The sequence below is a fragment of the Ranitomeya variabilis genome, chromosome 3, assembly GCF_051348905.1.
Source record: "Ranitomeya variabilis isolate aRanVar5 chromosome 3, aRanVar5.hap1, whole genome shotgun sequence".
Classification (NCBI taxonomy): Eukaryota; Metazoa; Chordata; class Amphibia; order Anura; family Dendrobatidae; genus Ranitomeya; species Ranitomeya variabilis.
Window position 1 is genome coordinate 217,813,225 of NC_135234.1, and position 23,905 is coordinate 217,837,129.

At 43.6% G+C, this 23,905-nt stretch overlaps 1 protein-coding gene across 1 annotated transcript in view; it reads left to right on the plus strand.

The window, feature by feature from the left end:
- Positions 1 to 23,905, plus strand: part of LOC143818086 (sushi, von Willebrand factor type A, EGF and pentraxin domain-containing protein 1-like) — an 86,099-nt gene that overhangs the window by 43,420 nt on the left and 18,774 nt on the right. The window contains exons 4-9 of the mRNA XM_077299512.1: positions 7,126 to 7,311; positions 7,452 to 7,637; positions 7,778 to 7,963; positions 8,941 to 9,037; positions 10,415 to 10,491; positions 18,724 to 18,918. Coding sequence (XP_077155627.1) covers positions 7,126 to 7,311; positions 7,452 to 7,637; positions 7,778 to 7,963; positions 8,941 to 9,037; positions 10,415 to 10,491; positions 18,724 to 18,918 — 927 coding nt within the window. The remainder of the gene's footprint in view (positions 1 to 7,125; positions 7,312 to 7,451; positions 7,638 to 7,777; positions 7,964 to 8,940; positions 9,038 to 10,414; positions 10,492 to 18,723; positions 18,919 to 23,905) is intronic.

Sequence of the window (23,905 nt, forward strand, 5' to 3'; positions counted from 1 at the left end):
AGCTACTTCTAGTTGCGGTGTTAAGTTCAGGGTCTGCGGTCAGTACAGGTACCACCTTCTCCAGAGTACGTCTCATGCTGCTCTTAGGCCACCAGATCATAACAGTACAACTGGCCAACAATGAGTTAACCGCATCTCAGAAGAAGGGAAGGAAAGTGCTGAGCCATTTTTTTTTCTGTAGTCTGTTGTGGTTTTTTTTTTTCTCTTCCCTCTTTACCTCTGGGTGGCTCAGGAGTTCGGCACTGGTATGGATGTTCAGGGATTGGCTTCTCGTGTGGATCAACTTGCTGTTAGAGTACAGGGTATTTCCGATTATATCGTTCAGACTCCGGTTTTAGAGCCTAGAATTCCAACTCCTGATTTGTTTTCTGGGGATAGGTCCAAATTTTTAAGCTTTAAAAATAACTGTAAACTGTTTTTTGCTCTGAAACCCCGTTCCTCTGGTGATCCCATCCAGCAGGTTAAAATTGTTATATCTCTGCTGCGTGGTGACCCCCAGGATTGGGCATTTGCCCTGGAACCTGGGAATCCGGCGTTGCTTAATGTTGACACCTTTTTTCAGGCGCTTGGGTTATTGTATGATGAACCGAATTCAGTGGATCATGCTGAGAAGACCTTGTTGGCCCTGTGTCAAGGTCAAGAAGCGGCAGAATCATATTGCCAGAAATTTAGAAAATGGTCTGTACTGACTAAATGGAATGAGGATGCCTTGGCTGCATTTTCAGAAAGGGTCTTTCTGAATCCGTTAAAGATGTTATGGTGGGGTTCCCCACGCCTGCTGGTCTGAGTGATTCTATGTCTCTGGCCATTCAGATTGATCGGCGCTTGCGCGAGCGCAGAGTTGTGCACACTATGGCATTGTTTTCCGAGCGGAGTCCTGAGCCTATGCAGTGTGATAGGATTGTGTCTAGAGCTGAACGACAAGGATTCAGACGTCAGAATAGGTTGTGTTTTTACTGCGGCGATTCTGCTCATGTTATTTCTGATTGCCCTAAGCGTACCAAGAGAATCGCTAGTTCTGTTACTATCAGTACTGTACAACCTAAATTTCTGTTGTCTGTGACCCTGATCTGCTCATTATCGTCATTTTCTGTCATGGCATTTGTGGATTCAGGCGCCGCTCTAAATTTAATGGACTTAGAATTTGCCAGACGTTGTGGTTTCCCCTTGCAGCCTTTGCAGAGTCCTATTCCTTTGAGGGGCATTGATGCTACACCGTTGGCTAAAAATAAACCTCAGTTTTAGACACAGCTGACCATGTGCATGGCGCCAGCTCATCAGGAAGATTGTCGTTTTCTGGTGTTGCATAATTTGCATGATGCTATTGTGCTGGGTTTCCCATGGTTACAGGTGCATAATCCGGTATTAGATTGGAAATCTATGTCTGTGACTAGTTGGGGTTGTCAGGGGGTTCATGGTGACGTTCCTTTGATGTCAGTTGCCTCCTCTCCCTCTTCTGAAATTCCTGAGTTTTTGTCAGATTTCCAGGATGTATTCAATGAGCCCAAGTCCAGTTCCCTTCCACCGCATAGGGACTGTGATTGTGCTATTGACTTGATTCCAGGCTGTAAGTTCCCTAAAGGCCGACTTTTCAACCTGTCTCTGCCAGAACATACCGCCATGCGGAGCTATGTTAAGGAGTCCTTGGAGAAGGGGCATATTTGGCCATATTCTTCACCATTGGGAGCAGGTTTTTTCTTTGTTGCCAAAATGGATGGCTCCTTGAGACCCTGTATTGATTATCGCCTCTTGAATAAGATCACGGTCAAATTCCAATACCCTTTGCCTTTGCTTTCTGATCTGTTTGCTAGGATTAAGGGGGCTAGTTGGTTTACTAAGATTGACCTTCGAGGGGCATATAATCTTGTTCGTATTAAGCAGGGTGACGAATGGAAAACTGCGTTTAATACGCCCAAAGGCCATTTTGAATACCTTGTGATGCCATTCGGACTCTCTAATGCTCCATCTGTGTTTCAGTCCTTCATGCATGATATATTTCGGAATTATCTTGATAAATTCATGATTGTATATTTGGATGATATTTTGATTTTTTCAGATGATTGGGAGTCTCATGTGAAAGAAGTCAGGATGGTATTTCAGATCCTTCGTGATAATGCCTTATTTGTGAAGGGGTCTAAGTGCCTCTTTGGAGTACAGAAGATTTCTTTTTTGGGCTTCATTTTTTCTCCCTCATCTTTAGAAATGGATCCGGTTAAGGTTCAGGCCATTCATGATTGGATCCAGCCCACATCCGTGAAGAGCCTTCAGAAATTTTTGGGCTTTGCTAATTTTTATCGCCGTTTCATTGCCAACTTCTCCAGTGTGGTTAAATCCCTGACCGATTTGACGAAGAAGGGCGCTGATGTGACGAATTGGTCTTCTGCGGCTGTTTCTGCCTTTCAGGAGCTTAAACGCCGATTTACTTCTGCCCCTGTGTTGCGTCAGCCGGATGTTTCTCTTCCTTTTCAGGTTGAGGTTGACGCTTCTGAGATTGGGGCAGGGGCCGTTTTGTCTCAGAGGAATTCTGATGGTTCCTTGATGAAACCGTGTGCCTTCTTTTCTCGAAAGTTTTCCCCTGCGGAACGCAATTATGATGTCGGCAATCGTGAGTTGTTGGCTATGAAGTGGGCATTTGAGGAGTGGCGACATTGGCTTGAGGGGGCCAAGCACCGTATTGTGGTCTTGACCGATCATAAGAATCTGATTTACCTCGAGTCTGCCAAACGGCTGAATCCTAGACAGGCCCGATGGTCCCTGTTTTTCTCCCGTTTTGATTTTGTGGTCTCGTATCTTCCGGGTTCTAAGAATGTTAAGGCTGATGCCCTCTCTAGGAGCTTTTTGCCTGATTCTCCTGGGGTCCTTGAGCCGGTCGGTATTCTGAAGGATGGGGTGATTCTTTCTGCCATCTCCCCTGATTTACGACAGGTTCTTCAGGAATTTCAGGCAGATAAACCTGACCGCTGTCCAGTGGGGAAACTGTTTGTTCCTGACAGATGGACTAGTAAAGTGATTTCGGAGGTTCATTGTTCTGTGTTGGCTGGTCATCCAGGGATTTTCGGTACCAGAGATTTGGTTGGTAGGTCCTTTTGGTGGCCTTCTTTGTCACGGGATGTGCGTTCTTTTGTGCAGTCCTGTGGGACTTGTGCACGGGCCAAGCCTTGCTGTTTCCGCGCTAGTGGGTTGCTTTTGCCTTTGCCGGTCCCTGAGAGGCCTTGGACGCATATTTCTATGGATTTTATTTCAGATTTTCCGGTTTCCCAGAGGATGTCAGTTATCTGGGTGGTTTGTGACCGGTTTTCTAAGATGGTTCATTTGGTACCTTTGCCTAAGTTGCCTTCCTCTTCCGATTTGGTTCCGTTGTTTTTTCAGCATGTGGTTCGTTTGCATGGCATTCCGGAGAATATTGTGTCCGATAGAGGTTCCCAGTTTGTTTCTAGGTTTTGGCGGGTCTTTTGTGCTAGGCTGGGCATTGTTTTGTCTTTTTCTTCCGCATTTCATCCTCAGACAAATGGTCAAACCGAGCGAACTAATCAGACTTTGGAAACTTATTTGAGATGCTTTGTGTCTGCTGATCAGGATGATTGGGTGGCTTTCTTGCCATTGGCCGAGTTTGCCCTTAATAATCGGGCTAGTTCTGCTACCTTGGTTTCACTCTTCTTTTGTAACTCTGGTTTTCATCCTCGTTTTTCTTTGGGGCAGGTTGAGCCTTCTGATTGTCCTGGGGTGGACTCTGTTGTTGATAGGTTGCAGCAAATTTGGGCTCATGTTGTTGACAATTTGGTGTTGTCTCAGGAGGGGGCTCAGCGTTTTGCTAACCGTCGTCGGTGTGTTGGTTCCCGGCTTCGGGTTGGGGATTTGGTCTGGTTGTCTTCCCGTCATGTTCCTATGAAGGTTTCTTCCCCTAAGTTTAAGCCTCGGTTTATTGGCCCTTATAGGATTTCTGAGATTATCAATCCAGTGTCTTTTCTTTTGGCCCTTCTGGCCTATTTTTCCATCCATAATGTTTTTCATAGATCTTTGTTGCGGAAATATGTGGTGCCCGTTGTTCCCTCTGTTGATCCTCCTGCCCCGGTGTTGATTGATGGGGAGTTGGAGTATGTGGTTGAGAAGATTTTGGATTCTCATTTTTCGAGGCGGAAGCTTCAGTATCTTGTCAAATGGAAGGGTTATGGCCAGGAGGATAATTCTTGGGTTGTTGCCTCCGATGTTCATGCTGAGGATTTGGTTCGTGCCTTTCATTTGGCTCGTCCGGATCGACCTGGGGGCTCTGGTGAGGGTTCGGTGACCCCTCTTCAAGGGGAAAGGGTACTGTTGTGAATTCTGCTCTTGGGCTCCCTCCGGTGGTTGTAAGTGGTAGCGCTGCTGTCTCTGAATCACAGCAGTTATCAGGTGTGTTCACTTTTTGCAATTCTGACTGGGCTATTTAGTCTTGCTTGACCCTTTAGTCAGTGCCAGTTGTCCATTGTTCCTGGAGGATTCACATCCTTGCCTGGTCTCTCCTGCTTTGCTGTTCATTCCAACAAAGATAAGTTCTGGCCTTGATTTTTGCTGTCCACATGCTGGGGCCTTATTGTTCAGTTCTTTTCCATGTTTTTGTCTTGTCCAGCTTGGTCTGTATAAGGATTTGTTTAGCCAAGCTGGTATCTCTGGAGATGCAGATATACCCTCCATATCTTTAGTTAGCTGTGGAGATTTAGTATTTTCTGTGGTGGATATTTTCTAGTGTTTTAATACTGACCGCATAGTACTCTGTCCTATCCTTTCTATTTAGCTAGAAGTGGCCTCCTTTGCTAAAATCTGATTTCAGTCTGCGTATGTTATTTCCCTCTCCTCTCACAGTTAATATTTGTGGGGGGCTGTCTATCCTTTGGGGATTTTCTCTGAGGCAAGATAGTTTTCCGTTTTCTATCTCTGGGGTAATTAGTCCTCCGGCTGTGTCGAGATGTCTAGGGAGCGCTAGGTACATTCCACGGCTACTTCTAGTTGCGGTGTTAAGTTCAGGGTCTGCGGTCAGTACAGGTACCACCTTCTCCAGAGTACGTCTCATGCTGCTCTTAGGCCACCAGATCATAACAACCGCCATATAGTCAGTCATTACTTGGCAGCAGGTTCCATCTCTGCATGGTGGACCCCGGGCTGCGAACGCACCTTACTCTATCTTTCTTATTATTTGGTGCGTTCCGCTAGCCCTAACAGAGTGTTCCTACGAACACTTGTTCCCCAATTATCAGCCTGCCTAAATAGGCTTTTATTGGCCTACCAACTAACTCTGACTGATGATTCAGAGGGATAGAAGAATTGGGTGTCATGGGGATACCGTGACAAAGAGGAGCCAGAAGATCTGGTCTGGTTTCACGAACTTCTACACTGGTTAGAAGTACTTCACCATCGTATTAAACAGTACAGGATTTTTCCTTGCTATCATGCAAGGTGTTATGATCCGGTGGCCTTGGAGCCACATGAGACCTTCTCTGGAGAAGGTGGTACCTGTACAGACTGCAACCCTAAACTGACACCGCAACTAGAAGTAGCTGTGGGGTGTACCTAACACATCCTAGACACCTCGACACAGCCGGAGGACTAAATAACCCTATAGATGGAAATGGGAATTCTATCTTGCCTCAGAGCAGAAACCCCAAAGGATAGGCAGCCCCCCACAAATACTGACGGTGAATATAAGAGTAAAGACACACACAGGCTGAAAACAGGATTTAGCAAAAGAGGCACTTCTAGCTAAATAGTAAAGGATAGGACAGAGTACTAAGCGGTCAGTATTAAAACTCTGAAAATATCCACAGCAGAAAATACAAAAATTCCACATCTAACTAAAGACATAGAATGTATATCTGCATCTCCAGAGAATCCAGCATGACTGAAAAAATCCAAACAAGTCTAAGCTGGACAAGACAAAACAATGAATTGTTCTGAACTGAAAAGCACATTGCATGTGTGCTGCAGGAAAATAAACCAGACGCTTATCTTGGCTGAATTGGCAGCAGAGCAGAAAGAACCAGACAGGGATGTAAACCCTCCAAGAACAATGGACAACTGGCACTGACTAAAGAATCCAGCACACCTAAATACTGAATAGAGCTGCAATCAGCAGAAACACCTGCCCTGGATTACAACCCAGAGACAACTGCACTATCACAAACAACCACCGGAGGGAGCCCAAGAGCAGAATTCACAACAGCAAGGGTTAATCTGTTCAGTTGAAACTCCTGGAGGAACTTTCCTACTTGGCCACTCCCTTTTGCTATATATACTCGACACTAGCTCTTCAGGATTGCCAGTGTTTCTTTTTACTGCCTGGTTCTGGAGTTATAGGTGTAGTTCGTGGTTGGAGTTGGCATTTCAAGATTGTTCAGGAGATTGTTGCTTGGAGTTTTGTCTGTGTGTACATCCTCATCCTCTCCTATTTTGTTTTTCCTTCCTTAAACTCCTCTGTGTCCCACTCTGTTGTGTGGTGTGCAAATTTTGTATGGCTTGCATTTTCATTTATCTCTGTCTTCTCTTGTTTGTCTGGTTAGTTTATTACTATACACTTCAGCTTCCCACTACCCTGGGTGGGGCAGAGGACAGAAAAGGGTTCATATAGGTGCATAGCAAGGTACGGGAACCCAGCCTCTCCACCTTCAGGAGTTCTTGGGAACTAGTTAACACTCTTAGACCCAACACCATCCATCGGAAGGTCAATTTTCCCTGCATGAGTCAAAAGTCCCTTGCAAGGGGGAAGAGGGAGCAGATGGGTCAGGAGTTAAAGAGGAGAATGATTCATGTAGGGACAAGAGACTTCCTGTTTCTACACAGAGTAGAGAAAAGAGAAGAATTAGCTGACTAGAAAGTCAAAATGAGCAATTGTAAGTGCACAGTGCTATATAATATGATTGCAATTTATTAAGAGGCTAAAACTTTGATAGGAGTGCTTCTTTAAGTAAATGAGAGTGGTCAATATTCCAACATTTCCAAAACTACTAAATAAGCATTCTGCGTACCTAAAGGGAGACGAGTACGCTAATTTGTTATACAATAAACTTGGGTTGTTTCATGTTACCAAATTGCAGTAAAATTTTGAGAATTATTTAGAGACATCTCAACTGGTCTGTTTTTTTCTCCTCAAAATAGGGATTTGTCCAAAACCTCAAAATTTGTCATATGCTGTGCCCAGTCCTGAAAAAGAGTCCTATGTAGAAGGAGACAACATCACATATTCTTGTTTATCGACTTATCAGTACATCCCCGGGTCAAATAATGTTTCCTCCTGTGGAGATGATGGAAAATGGTCAACGTTTCAGAAGGTCTTCTGTAAAAGTAAATATATTCCATGGGGGATGGGTACACTAATTTGTTAAACAATAAACTTCTGTTGTTTCATGTTACAAAATTGCAGTAAAATTTTGAGAATTAGTTAGCGACATCTCAACTGGTCTGTTTGTTTCTCCTCAAAATAGGGATTTGTCCAAATCCTCAAAATTTGTCATATGCTGTGCCCAGTCCTGAAAAAGAGTCCTATGAAGAAGGAGACAACATCACATATTCTTGTTTATCGACTTATCAGTACATCCCTGGGTCAAATAATGTTTCCTCCTGTGGAGATGATGGAAAATGGTCAACGTTTCAGAAGGTCTTCTGTAAAAGTAAATATATTCCATGGGGGATGGGTACACTAATTTGTTAAACAATAAACTTCTGTTGTTTCATGTTACAAAATTGCAGTAAAATTTTGAGAATTATTTAGCGACATCTCAACTGGTCTGTTTTTTTCTTCTCAAAATAGGGATTTGTCCAAATCCTCAAAATTTGTCATATGCTGTGCCCAGTCCTGAAAAAGAGTCCTATGTAGAAGGAGACATCATCACATATTCTTGTTTATCGACTTATCAGTACATCCCTGGGTCAAATAATGTTTCCTCCTGTGGAGATGATGGAAAATGGTCAACGTTTCCGAAGGTCTTCTGTAAAAGTAAAGATATTCCATCCCATTGCTGATTATAATTATTGGTCATTCAGTACAGTAATTATCAGAGGTGGGAAAAGGGTTTTGGCATAAAAACATATATAAAAGCATATACGGTAACCATTTCATGTTTGATGCAAAGTCCAAAAGAATTATGGTCTAAAGATTATCTATAAGGTCAGATTCAATGTGGCTACTGTTGCGACCCTTATTAAAGATTTAAAGACTATATGTGCACTTTGTGAACACTTCCCTAATAATGATTGTGGGAAAAAAGGATTATACATGTTATGATGGATCCTTTTGTAAACCCAGGAAGCTTTCACCAGAAGTGACATACAGCAGCTTACTCCCTTGCTACATACAGAACACATGCATGCTCAGTTCAACTAAGCATGCATTTGTATCAGAAGATTGGGAGAAATGAAGCAGAATGCTCGAAAATGGGGATTTGTCAGAATTCTTATGTTATGACATCACCTAGCCATGAAGCCTAGTAGAAGGCCCATGCTTCCTTTTCAGCGGTCTCATTATCATTACAGGCATGATTTAAATAACAGAGTACACCTGTATATACAATATAAAACACAAGATCATGCTATGCACAATGGGTGATGGTCACAATATACCTCCCACTCCTCAATGAAAACTCTCCTATGGTAGTCAATGTGTCCACTCCAGACTTTAGCTGTCTGTGGACCATATGGCTACTGTAAATCATATTTTTAAAGGTGAACACAAGTTCAGGCAATATGTCTGTTCCATAATCATGTACAGAAAATTCTAAAAAAATATATACAATCAGAAAATAAAAGCAGATGAAAACTTAGCGCAGTATGTAACCTTTACGTAACAACTTCCTAGAAGAAATGTTAATGTGCGTGGAAGAGGGATGACTGTATATGTTGCTATCGGATTTGCATTATTTGGTATCACACATTAATATAAAATAATTTATAACTACAGTATTTATTGTTTTTAAGAATTGGATTGTCACATGCCAGATATTCTTCAAAATGGAAAAGTAGAATTTTTGAATACTGTGATTGGAGCCAATGCATCTTATAAATGTGAAAAAGGGTAAGTCTGAAAATGCAAATCAGTACCCAAAAGCATAGTATTACACTGTATCATACAGAAGGTTGGGAGATTTACATGTAAATACCTATTTTATAAATTAGGTGTATTATGTTAATTAGGTGATCTTCACAGTGCTGTGGGAATAAGAAAATTACACCCAGGGAGGGACACTAGTAAAGTAGTTGTATGTTCCAGATGTTGTTAATAGTGCAATGCAATGTCTCGCTTCATTTGGCTACAGCAGACAAACATTTCAAAGCCGCACATGACTAAAATATTCCATGAACAACACTATTAGGCGTCGGATTCTCCCGCTGCACGGGAGAGATCCCAAGCCTTATCTGCCTCTGCGGTCTCCTATTCAGCTTCAGCCGCTGCTGAGCATAGACGTTGGTCCCAGCACCTTGCTCAGGCTCGTGCTGTTCTTTTGGATACTGCTGGCTGTCCAGCCAAGTCTATGGTAACCAGCAATAGGCAGTGGCGACCAGACGCTCTGGAGTCTAAGTCCAGAAATCACCTTACTGAGCATGTCCATGATGTGACGTCTTCCTATTGTGGTCGGACGTCTCCGGCTCTGGTGATGTGGCAGCTCCAGATTGGCCTGCGGACGATGCCTCAGTCAACTGGGCATGAGTGTTTGGGGGTGGAGCCTTTTGTATAAAAGACTCCCAATGGCGCCCGCGGGCACGCTAGTATCATTTGTGTGTGGCTATATGTGTGGAGACCTTACCATTCTGTCTGTATGTGTCGTATGTCTGCCTAGCTCTGGACTGTACACGTAGGCAGGCAGCTAGCGTCAGTGGGGGAAATTAGCCGCTTGGCTTAGCATCTGTTACTTGCATGTGTGCGATTAGCACAGGAGAGTTTCCGAGCAAGCACAACCCTAGTTAGGGTCTTGTACTCAGCATCTGTTTCGTTTCTGTGTGCGATTGACACAGTTCAGTTGGAGTGTGAGTTCAGTTCGTGTGCTTATCCTGTGACGTTTAACTGGACTTAGCTCTTAGTACTCGTTTGTACCGTTCCTTTTCTTTGGACTAACTGAGCCTTGTGCTCAATCTCCTGTTCACACTGAGTGGCGTTAACTCCGTGTGCATTTGTAATCGCTCCCTGTATGTTCCATGATTGCTCACTAGTAGTAAGGGCAGTAAGCCCTGATGGTGGCCCTGTTCACATGTGAACTACCACTCTATTTGCCCTCAGAGACAAAGAAGATCAGGTTCACATGATTTGCTGGAGTCCTAGTGGTTCTGTGAAAATGCTAGATTTGAGATAATCCCTTAAAAGTTTTTACCTACTTTATTGAGGATGTAAGATTATTGGGGCATAAATGCAGTACTTATATTACATTAACAACCTAATGTTATCTTCATCCTACAGGTACAAGCTGTTTGGAAGTGACACCAGATACTGCTTAGCTGATGAAAAGTGGAATGGCACAGTTCCTTCGTGTAAAAGTTAGTAGGGTTTTATCCTAGTACTAGATGGTGGCCCGATTCTAACGCATCGGGTATTCTAGAATATGTATGTATGTAAATATGCAGCAGCCACACAGCATATAGCAGAGGCCATGTAACACAGACAGCCACGTAGTATATAGCACAGCCATGTAGTATATAGGAGCCACATAGTCTATAACACAGCCACGTAGTATATAACACAGCCCACATAATATATAGCACCACACAGTATATAACACAGCCCACGTAGTATATAACACTGCCCATGTAGTATATAACACAGCCCACGTAGTATATAACACTGCGCATGTAGTATATAACACTGCCACATAGTATATTGCCCAGCCACATAGTATATAACACTGCCCACGTAGTATATAACACAACCCACATAGTAAATAACACTGCCCACGTAGTATATAACACTTCCACATAGTATATCGCACAGCTCACGTAATATGTAGCATCCATGCAGTATATAGCACAGCCCATGTAGTATATAACGCTGCCCACGTAGTATATAACACAGCCCACGTAGTATATAACACTGCCCACATAGTATATAACACTGCCATGTAGTATATTGCCCAGCCATGTAGTATATAGCACAGCCCACGTAGTATATAACACTGCCACGTAGCATATTGCCCAGCCATGTGGTATATAACACTGCCCACGTAGTATATAGCACTGCCCACGTAGTATATAACACTGCCCATGTAGTATATAACACTGCCACATAGTATATAACACAACCCACGTAGTATATAACACTGCACACGTAGTATATAACACTGCCCATGTAGTATATAACACTGCCACATAGTATATAACACAACCCACGTAGTATATAACACTGCACACGTAGTATATGACACTGCCCACGTAGTATATAACACTGCCACATAGTATATTGCCCAGCCATGTAGTATATAGCACAGCCCACGTAGTATATAACACTGCCACGTAGCATATTGCCCAGCCACGTAGTATATAACACTGCCCGCGTAGTATATAGCACTGCCCACGTCGTATATAACACTGCCCATGTAGTATATAACACTGGCACATAGTATATAACACAACCCACGTAGTATATAACACTGTGCACGTAGTATATAACACTGCCACGTAGTATATAACACAGCCCATGTAATATATAGCATCCACACAGCATATAACACAGCCCATGTAGTATATAACACTGCCCACATAGTATATAACACAGCTCACATAGTATATAACACTGCTCACGTGGTATATAGCACTGCCACATAGTATATTGCCCAGCCACGTGGTATATAACACAGCCCATGTAATATATAGCATCCACGCAGTATATAACACAGCCCAATTAGTATTTAACATTGCCCACGTAGTATATAAAATTGCCCATGTAGTATATAACACTGCCCACGCAGTATAAAACACAGGCCACACAGGATATAACACTGCCCACATAGTATATAACACAGCCCACATAGTATATAGCACAGCCTGCGCAGTATATAACACAGGCCACGTAGTATATAACACAGGCCACGTAGTATGTAACACAGCCACGTGGTATGTAACACAGCCACGTAGTATATAACACAGCCACGTAGTATATAACACAGCCCACGTAGTATATAACACAGCCCACGTAGTATATAACACAGCCCACGTAGTATATTGCAGCCTCGCAGTATATAACACAGCCCAAGTACTATGTAGCACTGTGGGCACCATATCCCTGTTAAAAAAAGAATGAAAATAAAAAATAGTTATATACTTACCCTCCGGCATCCAGCGAAGCTGTCCCTATGCGCGCGATGCGGCTGCCAGCTTCCGCTCCCAGCGATGCATTGCGAAATTACCCAGATGACTTAGCGGTCTCGCGAGACCGCTAAGTCATCATCTTGCGAGACCGCAATGCATGGCCTGGAGCGTCGCGAGGAGCGGGAAAGGCGCCGGACTGAGTATATAATGATTTTTTATTTCTTTAATTATTTTTAACATTAGATCTTAGGCAGCATCAATAGTAAAAAGTTGGTCACACAGGGTTAATAGCAGCGTTAACGGACTGCATTACCCCGCGGCATAACGCGGTGTAAAGGAGCCATTAATCCTGTGTGAGCGCTGACTGGAGGGGGCACTGACAGAGTGTAGGAAGGGGCAAATTTGTGGCTGGACTGTGCCCGTCGCTGATTGGTCTCGGCCTGGCGGCCCCGACCAATCAAGGACGCGGGATTTCTGTGACAGACAGACAGACAGATGGAAGTGCCCCTTAGACAATTATATATATAGACTAGATGGTGGCCCGATTCAAATGCATCGGGTATTCTAGAATCTGTATGTAGTTTATTTATGAAGTTTTCAGAATAATGCAATTTACACACAGGATTCGGCTGGCCGGCCACGACCAATTAGCGAAGCGTGGTTCAAATTGCCACGTAGTATATTGCCCAGCCACGTAGTATATTGACAAGCCATGTAGTATATTGCCCAGCCACGTAGTATATAGCACAGACACGTAGTATGTAGCACAGACACGTAGTATATTGCCCAGCCACATAATATATTGCACAGCCACGTAATATATTGCACAGCCACGTAGTATATAGCACAGCCACGTAGTATATAGCACAGCCACGTAGTATGTAGCACAGAGACATAGTATATAACACTGCCCATGCAGTATATAACACAGGTCTCGTGAGACCGCTACGTCATCATCTCACGAGACCGCAATGCATGGACCCGGGCGTCGCGTGGAGCGGGAAAGGCCTCGGCTGGAAGCGGGGGCCCACGGAAGGTGAGTATATAATGATTTATTATTTTTTATTATTTTTAACATTAGATCTTTTTACTATTGATGCTGCATAGGCAGAATCAATAGTAAAAAGTTGGTCACACAGGGTTAATAGCAGCGTTAACGGACTGCGTTACACCGTGGCAAAACGCGGTCTGTTAACGCTGCCATTAACCCTTTGTGAGCACTGACTGCGGGGAGTAAGGAGAGGCCATTTTGCCGCCGGACTGTGCCCGTCACTGATTGGTCATGGCTGTTTTGCCGCGACCAATCAGCGACTTGGGATTTCCTTGACAGACAAACAGAAAGACAGATAGAAAGAAAGAAAGACAGACAGAAAGACAGACAGAAAGACGGAAGTGACCCTTAGACAATTATATAGTAGATGACATTTCAGGGTCATATCAGATGAAATAAGACAAATATTTCTAACTTTTATTTACTTTATGTGATGTTTTACTTGTTATCAGCAAAAAAGCCCCCAAATAATTTGCCCAACAGTCCTTGCTATGATTTATTGGAATTCATCTACAACAGTATATAGAAACTGGCAAGTGGTAAATAGAATCCCTTATGTTTTGCAAATGTAAGACCTGATTCATTAAGGTCAGCATAGTTAACTCTTGTCTTCATAAGGGGGTATGCTGGACTCTGATGCTCCTGACTCATGAAGAGGTGCACACCTCTTCATGAATCTGGAGAGTCTGATGAGTGGAGTGTGCCACCCCAGAAATCTTACTCCAGTTAGGGACCTGAGTGAGATTTCTGGAGTAGGGAATGCCACAGCTTGTCATGAATTACATGAGCTGTAGCATTGCGCCTCTGCTGTGCCCCAGCTCCACCCATTTTGGCACAAACAAATATAGGGGATCAAACTATAGCATACCCAATAAACATGAACTGGCAGAAAGAGAAAAAGAAAGTATGCAATGGAGACGGGATCACCCAATAAAGTCAGTATAAATTGTATTAAACAATAGAGCCAAAAATACACATAAAACACTTAAAAAGCCAAAGGGCTAGCACAAATGATAATCAGATAGGTTCCTTGTTAGGGAACCCTAACCCATCTGATAAAAATAGAAAATACAATGAAAAAATATATAAACGGGTATCCAACAGTAAAAGGTCACAAGTACAGACCCTGTCACAGTAAGACAATATAATAGCAAAAAAAATTCTGTGGTCAGTTCAAAGTGCAATGGCAAGATGAAAAAGAAGTATTATTGGAGGTATAAAAAAAGGGCCTAAGGAAATATATATTTATAAATATATAATGCAGCATTGGAATAAGTAAATCTGTAAGCAGATAAAATGTGAGATCTATAGCACATAAATGAATAGAACCAAAGGAATCATAAGAAGAAATATACCTCAAATATACCTCAAAATGATGCCAATGCTAGCTGAATAATAAGAGCGATATCAAAGCACACTGTGGTAACCTGTATAGAAAAGGGAAGTATGCATAGATGGGGGAAGATGTAGCCCACATGTATCGCCACAAGCCAGGTGGCTTCTTCAGGGGAAAGTGCAATGAACCAAGGCACATCTGTTTAGTATATATACAGTTGCATGTAAAAGTTTGGGCACCCCTGGTCAAAATTATTGTTGTTGTGATGATTTAGCAAAAGTAGATAAATAATAATAAACCACGATCCCACAAGAAATATTTGTGAAAGAGGACACACCCATTTTGGCAGAGCTGAGAGAAATTGGCGTGAAAACAGCAAAAGCCACAACATTTTGCAACTTTTCAAAGCTTTTATGCCAGAATTCTGGCATTAAAGCTTTGATCAATTTGGGCCCTTAGTTTCCATATTTTCATAATTTCTATAGCATGAAACATGCATATCAATCTCATTATTTCCATAACTTGGCAAGTTTTCCTTCTTGGTGTTGCAATTTCAATGCTCAAGGGCTGGGGAGAAGGAGAGCCAGCTTGCATTTTGATTGCTTTATCATCTTTAACCCCTTTCTGACCTCGGACGGGATAGTACATCTGAGGTCAGATCCCCTGCTTTGATGCGGGCTCCGGCGGTGAGCCTGCATCAAAGCCAGGACATGCCAGCTGTTTTGAACAGCTGACATGTGCCCGCAATAGCGGCGGGTGGAATAGTTAAATGGCGCTGTCGAACGCTGACAGCGGCATTTAACTAGCGCTTCCGGCCATCGGGGGTCAGCGATGCATTGGCATGACAACCAGAGGTCTCATTGAGACCTCTATGGTTGCTGATGCTGGATTGCTATGAGCGCCATAGCATAACAATGCAACAATTCTACTATATAGGAGCAATCTGAGCTTCGGTCCTATGTAGCAGATGTGATCGAAATGTGCCAGTTTCTAGCCTCCCATGAAGGCTATTGAAGCATGGCAAAAGTAAAAAAATCTGAAAAAAACTAAATAAAATTTAAATCACCCCCCTTTCGCCCCATTCAAAATAAAACAATGAAAAAAAAATATATATATATATACACATATTTGGTATTGCAGAGTTCAGAATGGCCCGATCTAGCAATAAAAATAAAGGATTAACCTGATCGCTAAACGGCGTAGCGAGAAACAAATGTGAAATGCCAGAATTACGTTTTTTTGGTCGCCGCAGCATTGCATTAAAAAGCAATAACCGGTGATCAAAAGATCGTATCTGCACCATAATGGTATCATTAAAAACTCACAAAAAATAAGCCCTCACCCAACCCCAGATCACGAAAAATGGAGACGCTACGGGTACTGGAAAATGGCGCTTTTTTTTTTTTAGCAAAGTTTGGAATTTTTTTTCACCACTTTGATAAAAAAGAACCTAGACAAATGTTTGGTGTCTATGAACTCGTAATGACCTGGAGAATCATCAGGTCAGTTTTTGCATTTAGTGAACCTAACAAAAAAGGCAAACAAAAAACAAGTGTGGGATTGCACTTTTTTTTCAATTTCACCGGACTTGGAATTTTTTTCCACTTTCTAGTACATGCCATGCTAAAACCAATGATGTCATTCAAAAGTACAGCTCATTCTGCAAAAAATAAGCCCTCACATGGCCATATTGATGGAAAAATATAAAAGTTATGGCTCTGGGAAGGAGGGGAGCGAAAAACGAAAACGAAAAAACAAAAACACCCGGGTCATGAAGGGGTTAAAAAGAGTGGCATGGGGCAACACATCAAAACGTAGAAGCTCATTCCCATTTTTATGATAAAGAAAGATGTATTGTACTTAAAACAGTCAAATTAATAAAAGGCTATGAAGAAACATTTATATTACTGTCTGTAAAAAATTGTCTTTGTAACCCATAGCAATCAATAACCGCAGTTTTAATTTTTCCAGAATAGAGTACAAAATAAAAACTGCACTGTGATTGGTTACTATGAACAACAAAGGCATACTTTATTCATAATTTCCATCATGAGTTAGTGTGAAAAAGCTCAGCTGGCACAGAGCAGATATTTTTTGCACCCCCACCGATCAGATATTGATGACCTAAAGATCAATATAAACATCCTGGGCAATGCCTTCAATAATTATTTCCCTCTTAAAGAAGAACAAGAAGTCCTGAAAGTGATGACATGGCTCCCACAAAGCCTTAATCTTAACAGGATTGAAGCTGTCTGTAATTTCATAAAGAGGCAGAACTAGCACAAATCCACATCCATTGAAGATCTGTGGTCAGTTCTCCAAGATGTTTGGGACCTAGAGAAGTTGAAGTTTTAATGCTGTTGTGAAGGCAAAGGCTGGATATATAAAATATTAATTTGATCATTCTCTTTGCATTTTCAAATGCAACCTACTGTGTTTTCTCTTTTTAAATCATAATGACAACCCAAAACATCCAAATGACCCTGATCAAAAGTTCACATACACCATTTCTTAGTATCTTGTGTTGCCCCCTCTAACATCAGTGACAGCTTGAAGTCTTTTGTGGTAGTTGTGTTTGAGGTTCTTTATTTTCTCTGATGGTAAAGCTGCCCACTCTTCTTGGGAAAAAGCCTCCAGTTCCTGTAAATTCCTGGGCTGTCTAACATGAACTGTGGACTTGAGATCTCCCCAGAGTGGCTCAATGATATTGAGGTCAAGAGACAGAGATGGCCACTCTTGAACCTTCACTTTGTTCTGTTGTAGCCAATGAGAGGTCGACTTGGCCTTGTGTTTTGGATCATTGTCATGTTGGAACATCCAAGTACGTCCAATGTGCAGCTTCCGGGCTGATGAGTGCAAATTTGCCTTCAGCATTTGTTGATAATGAGCTGTATTCATCTTTCCTTTATCTTTGACCAAGTTTTCTGTGCCTTTGTAGCTCACACATCCCTAAAACATCAGCAATCCACCTCTGTGCTTTACAGTAGGAATGGTGTTCCTTTCAACATAGGCCTTGTTGACCTCTCTCCAAAAGTAACGTTTATGGTTGTGGCCAAAAAGTTCAATTTTGGTCTCATCACTCCAAATTACCTTGTTCCAGAAGTTTTGAAGCTTGTCTCTGTGCTGTTTTGCATATTATAGGTGAGATACTTTGTGGCATTTGCGCGGTAATGGCTTTCTTCTGGTGACTCGACCATGCAGGCCATTTTTCTTCAAGTGCCTCCTTTTTGTGCATCTTGAAACAGCCACACAGTTAGTTTTCAAAGAGTCATGTGTTTCAGCTGATGATATTTGTGGGTTTTTCTTTGCATCACAAACAATTTTCCTGGCAGTTGTGGACGGCATTTTTGTTGGTCTACTTGACCGTGGTTTTGTTTTTACAGAGCCCCCGATTTTCCATTTGTTAATCACAGTCTGAACACTGCTGAATGGCATTATCAATTTCTTGGATATCTTTTTGTATCCCTTTCCTGTTTTATACAGTTCAACTACCTTTTCCCATAGATCCCTTGACAATCCTTTTGCTTTCCCCATGACTCACAATCCAGAAACGTCAGTGGCTGGATGAAAGATGCAAGAGTCAGTCTGGATCCCAGAAACTCACTCAGCTTCTATGCACACACTGATTACAAGCAAACAGGTCACAGGTGAGGATGTTACCTTTAGTAGCCATTCAAACCCATTTGTGTCAACTTCTGTGTATGTTATCAGGCCAAAATCACCAGTGTATGTAAACTTTTGATCAGGGTCATTTGGACGTTTTGGGTTGTCGTTATGATCTAAAAAGAGAAAACACAGTAGTTTGACAATAAATGGCTTCACCCAACCACCAACCATGAGTGGAGAAAAAGTTTTGGTGTTATCATTCATATTCTCTGAAAAAAGGCCAAGAAAGCAAAAATTCTGCCGGGGTATGCAAGCTTTTGAGCCCTACCGTATTACAAACACATATGAACACTTAACAATGTGTCCATTTGCATGTGATAATCCAACATATAGTAGTATATGGTACATTTCCCCTTAGAGTGATATAGTTTCATCATTTTACAGTATAGTGATTTTAATTGCTTCTTTCCTTTAGGAACCTGTCATGAGCCTCCAATCTTACACTTTGCAACAATAAATTCAACCACAAGCCAAATTGCCCACTATTACCCACAGTCATCTAAGGTTGTCTATTCTTGTATTTCTGGATTTATACCCAGCTTCTTAGCGCCATTATCTTCCACTTGTCAAAGTGATTTCAAGTGGTCACAAATCATAGAGTCCTGCATAAGTAAGTATAGCTTTACCAAATATAATCTGCTAGTAAATTTATAATATTTATAATCTGAAATAAAGGTGTTGCCAGACAATTGAAAGCTGATTTGTTATGTGTCCAGAGCTCACCAGTTTACCTATCCGGTTTTGTTATTTTGTTTGCCAGTGAGAGACAGAGAATGAGCTCATACACAGATTAACGTGGATTGCAGGCTCATAGAATGTGGATTGTACTATGGTTCTGCAGATTACATCTAAGCCCCTCTCTCTCTGCTTTATGGAACTGTATTCTCCCCAAAAATATTAAAGAGGACCTGTCATCAGGATCAGGCTTAATAAACTAAACATATGGGCATAAAGTCGCTGTTGTGCTGATGTAAATTAATGGCGCTGTGGAAAAAGTGTATTGCGCCCCCCAGAGTTGGATTTTCTCTGGGGTCTCAGTTGCCGGGGGTAGCCGAGACCCCAGAGAACATGATTCGGGTCGGTTTTTACTGACCCCCGGGTTGCGACCGCCGGTAATTAACAGTTTACCGGCGGCCGCAAAAAAAAAGCGATTTCCCATTTAATTTCTCACATCGGAGGACAGAGAAATAGGGTCCCCGATCGCACCCTGATACTCATCCGTCTCCCCCGATGCTCCTCGTGGCTCCCGATGGGAGCTGCCATCTTTTTCTGGGAAAAAAATGGCGGGCTCATGCGCAGTGTGCCCGCCGGCCGGCACCCAGCAGATTTTTGGGGTCTTGGCTGCTGGGACATAAAACAAGAGGTTTTTACCGACCCCTGTTTTCCGATCACCGGTAATTAACCGTTTACCAGTAGTGTTGAGCATTCCGATACCGCAAGTATTGGATATCGGCCGATACTTGCGGTATCGGAATTCCGATACCGAGATCCGATACTTTTGTGGTAACGGGAATCGGAATCGGAAGTTCCCAGTATATGGTTCCCAGGGTCTGAAGGAGAGGAAACTCTCCTTCAGGCCCTGGGATCCATATCCATGTAAAAAATAAAGAATTAAAATAAAAAATAGGGATATACTCACCCTCTGACGCGCCCTGGTAGTAACCGGCAGCCTGCTTTGCTTAAAATGAGCGCGTTCAGCACCTTCCATGACGTCACGGCTTCTGATTGGTCGCGTGCCGCTCATGTGACCGCCACGTGACCAATCACAAGCCGTGACGTCATTCTCAGGTCCTAAATTCCTAATTCTAGGAATTTAGGACCTGAGAATGACGTCACGGCTTGTGATTGGTCGCCTGGCGGTCACATGAGCGGCACGCGACCAATCAGAAGCCGTGACGTCATGGAAGGCCGTAAACGCGCTCATTTTAAGCAAAGAAGGCTGCCGGTTAACAGCGGTGAGGTGCAGGGGCCTCCGGAGAGGTGAGTATATCAATATTTTTTATTTTAATTCTTTATTTTACACATTAATATGGATCCCAGGGCCTGAAGAAGAGTTTCCTCTCCTTCAGACCCTGGGAACCATCTGGATACCTTCCGATACTTGGTGTCCCATTGACTTGTATTGGTATCGGGTATCGGTATCGGCGATATCCGATACTTTTCGGGTATCGGCCGATACTATCCGATACCGATACTTTCAAGTATCGGACGGTATCGCTCAACACTATTTACCAGCGATCGCAAAAACAAACAAACAATGGCATGTCATTCTCTGCCCTCTGATGTGATCGCACATCAGAGGACAGAGAAATAGGGGGATTGGGAACCCTGTTATACTTACCGGTGTCCCTGGGTCCTCCTGCGTCCCCTCCTGGCCGCCGGCTTCTTCCTCCGGGAAGAAAATGGCGGCCTCATGTGCAAAGCACCCGCCGTGATCTGCCGGCCGGCAGAGGAAGATTCTTCCTCTTGTTTTATTTTGGTCACTGTGAGATCCTATCACAGTGATCAAAATAAAAAAAATAGTAAATAACCCCCCATCACCCCCTTAGTTAGGAAAAAATAATAAAATAAAAAAAATATGTATTTCTATCTTCCAATTAAGGTTAGGGCTAGGGTAAGGATTAGGGTTGGGGCTAAAGTTAGGGTTAGGGTTGGGCTAAAGATAGGGTTAGAGTTAGGGTTAGGGTTGGTGCTAAAGTTAGGGTTAGGGTTGGGGCTAAAGTTAGGGTAGGGTTGGGGCTAAAGTTAGTGTTATGGTTGGGATTAGGGTTAGGGTTGGGATTAGAGTTTGGATTAGGGTTAGGGTTGGTATTAGGGTTAGGGTTGGCATTAGGGTTAGGGTTGGCATTAGGGTTACGTCTGGGATTAGGGTTAGGTTTGGGATTAGGGTTAAGGTTAGGGTTGGAAAAAAATGATTTTCTATTTTCATGGCTCTGCGTCAAACTTCTGTGAAGCACTTGGGCGTTCAAAATGCTCACCACATATCTAGATAAGTTCTTTGGGAGATCTAGTTTCCAAAATAGGGTCAATTGTGGGGGTTTCTACTGTTTAGGTACATCAGGGGCTCTCCAAATGCAACATGACAGACGCAGACCATTCCATCAAAGTCTGCATTTTAAAACGTCACTATTTCCCTTCCGAGCCCTGATGTGCGCCGAAACAGTGGTCCTCCCCACATATGGGGTATCAGCGTACTCAGAACAAATTTGACAACAAATTTTGTGGTCCAATTTCTCCTGTTACCCTTGGGAAAATAAAAAATTGGGGGCTAAAAAAATCATTTTTGTGGAAAAATAACATTTTTATTTTCACGACTCTGCATTATAAACTTCTGTGAAGCACTTGGGCGTTCAAAGTGCTCACCACACATCTAGATATGTTCCTTGGGGGGTCTAGTCTCCAAAATGGGGTCACTTGTGGGGGGTTTCTATTGTTTAGGTACATCAGGGGCTCTTCAAATGCAACATAATGCCCGCAGACCATTCTATCAAAGTCTGAATTCCTAAACGGCGCTCCTTCCCTTCCGAGCTCTGCCATGTGCCCAAACAGTGGTCCCCCCCACATATGGGGTATCCTCGTACTCAACATAAATTGCACAATACATTATGGAGTACAATTTCTCCTGTTACCCTTGTGAAAGTAAAAATCTGGGGATGAAAAGATCATTTTTGTGGAAAAAAATATGATTTTTTATTTTCATTATAAACTTCTGTGAAGCAGTTGGGGGTTCAAAGTGCTCACCACACATCTAGATAAGTTCCTTAAGGGGGTCTAGTTTCCAAAATGGTGTCACTTGTGGGGGGTTTCAACTGTTTAGGCACATCAGGGGCTCTCCAAACGCAACATTGCATCCAATCTCAATTCCAGCCAATTCTGCATTGAAAAAGTGAAACGGTGCTCCTTCTCTTCCAAGCCGTGCCGTGCGCCCAAACAGTGGTTCACCCCCTGTGGCATAGCGACTGGTCATGTGATTGATGGACGGTATGTATCGCAGAGGTGGGTGGCCCTGTGATGGAAGCAGGGCCGGTTTTAGGCAAAGTGGGGCCCTAGGCAAAGTTTAAAATGGGGCCCCAAATGCTAACATATTGCACGTCACACAGAAGCATTTCGGTTGTATTTACATGCGCTGATCTCAGGCCGCTAAACGAGTGTGATCGACAATACTGAAGTCGTTGGATGCTTGTTTCCCGGCCTCTTTACACCATCTGAGAAAGAATGATGGGACAGAACCATCACTAATAGATCACTAACAGATCACCATACAGGATCATGTTATCAGCAGCACATCTACAGTTTACATCGGCGATGTGCTGCTGAGAACAATGATTTTTATTCCGGCATAAACAATCCAATCACCCAATGAATATGCAGCATTTTGCTTGTTTACTATAATACACCCCATAGTCCTCCATATATTATAATGTGCACCACAGTCCTCCATATTGTAAAATGCACACGCCATAGTCCTCCATATAGTATACAGCAGAGCCCACAGTAGTATACAGCAGAGCCCACAGTGGTATACAGCAGAGTCCCCAGTGGTATACAGCAGAGCCCCCAGTGGTATACAGCAGAGCCCCCAGTGGTATACAGCAGAGCCCCCAGGGGTATACAGCAGAGCCCCCAGGGGTATACAGCAGAGCCCCCAGGGGTATACAGCAGAGCCCCCAGGGGTATACAGCAGAGCCCCCAGTAATATACAGCAGAGCCCCCAGTAGTATACAGCAGAGCCCACAGTGGTATACAGCAGAGCCCACAGGGGTATACAGCAGAGCCCCCAGTAGTATACAGCACAGCCCCCAGGGGTATACAGCAGAGCCCCCAGGGGTATACAGCAGAGCCCCCAGGGGTATACAGCAGAGCCCCCAGGGGTATACAGCAGAGCCCCCAGTAGTATACAGCACAGCCCCCAGTAATATACAGCACAGCCCCCAGTAATATACAGCAGAGCCCCCAGGGGTATACAGCAGAGCCCCCAGGGGTATACAGCAGAGCCCCCAGGGGTATACAGCACAGCCCCCAGTGGTATACAGCACAGCCCCCAGGGGTATACAGCAGAGCCCCCAGGGGTATACAGCAGAGCCCCCAGGGGTATACAGCACAGCCCCCAGTGGTATACAGCAGAGCCCCCAGGGGTATACAGCAGAGCCCACAGTGGTATACAGCAGAGCCCCCAGGGGTATACAGCAGAGCCCCCAGGGGTATACAGCAGAGCCCCCAGTAGTATACAGCACAGCCCCCAGTGGTGTACAGCAGTGCCCCCAGGGATATACAGCAGAGCCCCCAGTAGTATACAGCACAGCCCCCAGTGGTGTACAGCAGTGCCCCCAGGGGTATACAGCAGAGCCCCCAGTAGTATACAGCACAGCCCCCAGTGGTGTACAGCAGTGCCCCCAGGGGTATACAGCAGAGCCCCCAGTAGTATACAGCACAGCCCCCAGTGGTGTACACCACAGCTCACATCCCCCCCTCTCCTCTCCTCTCCTCCCCTCTCCTCTCCCCGTCCAGTAAAAAGAAAAAAAAAAAAAAAAAACACAAGCTCCTCACCTCTCCACACGTGCCCGCGCTGCTCCTGTGTCGGCGGCTGCAGCTGCTCT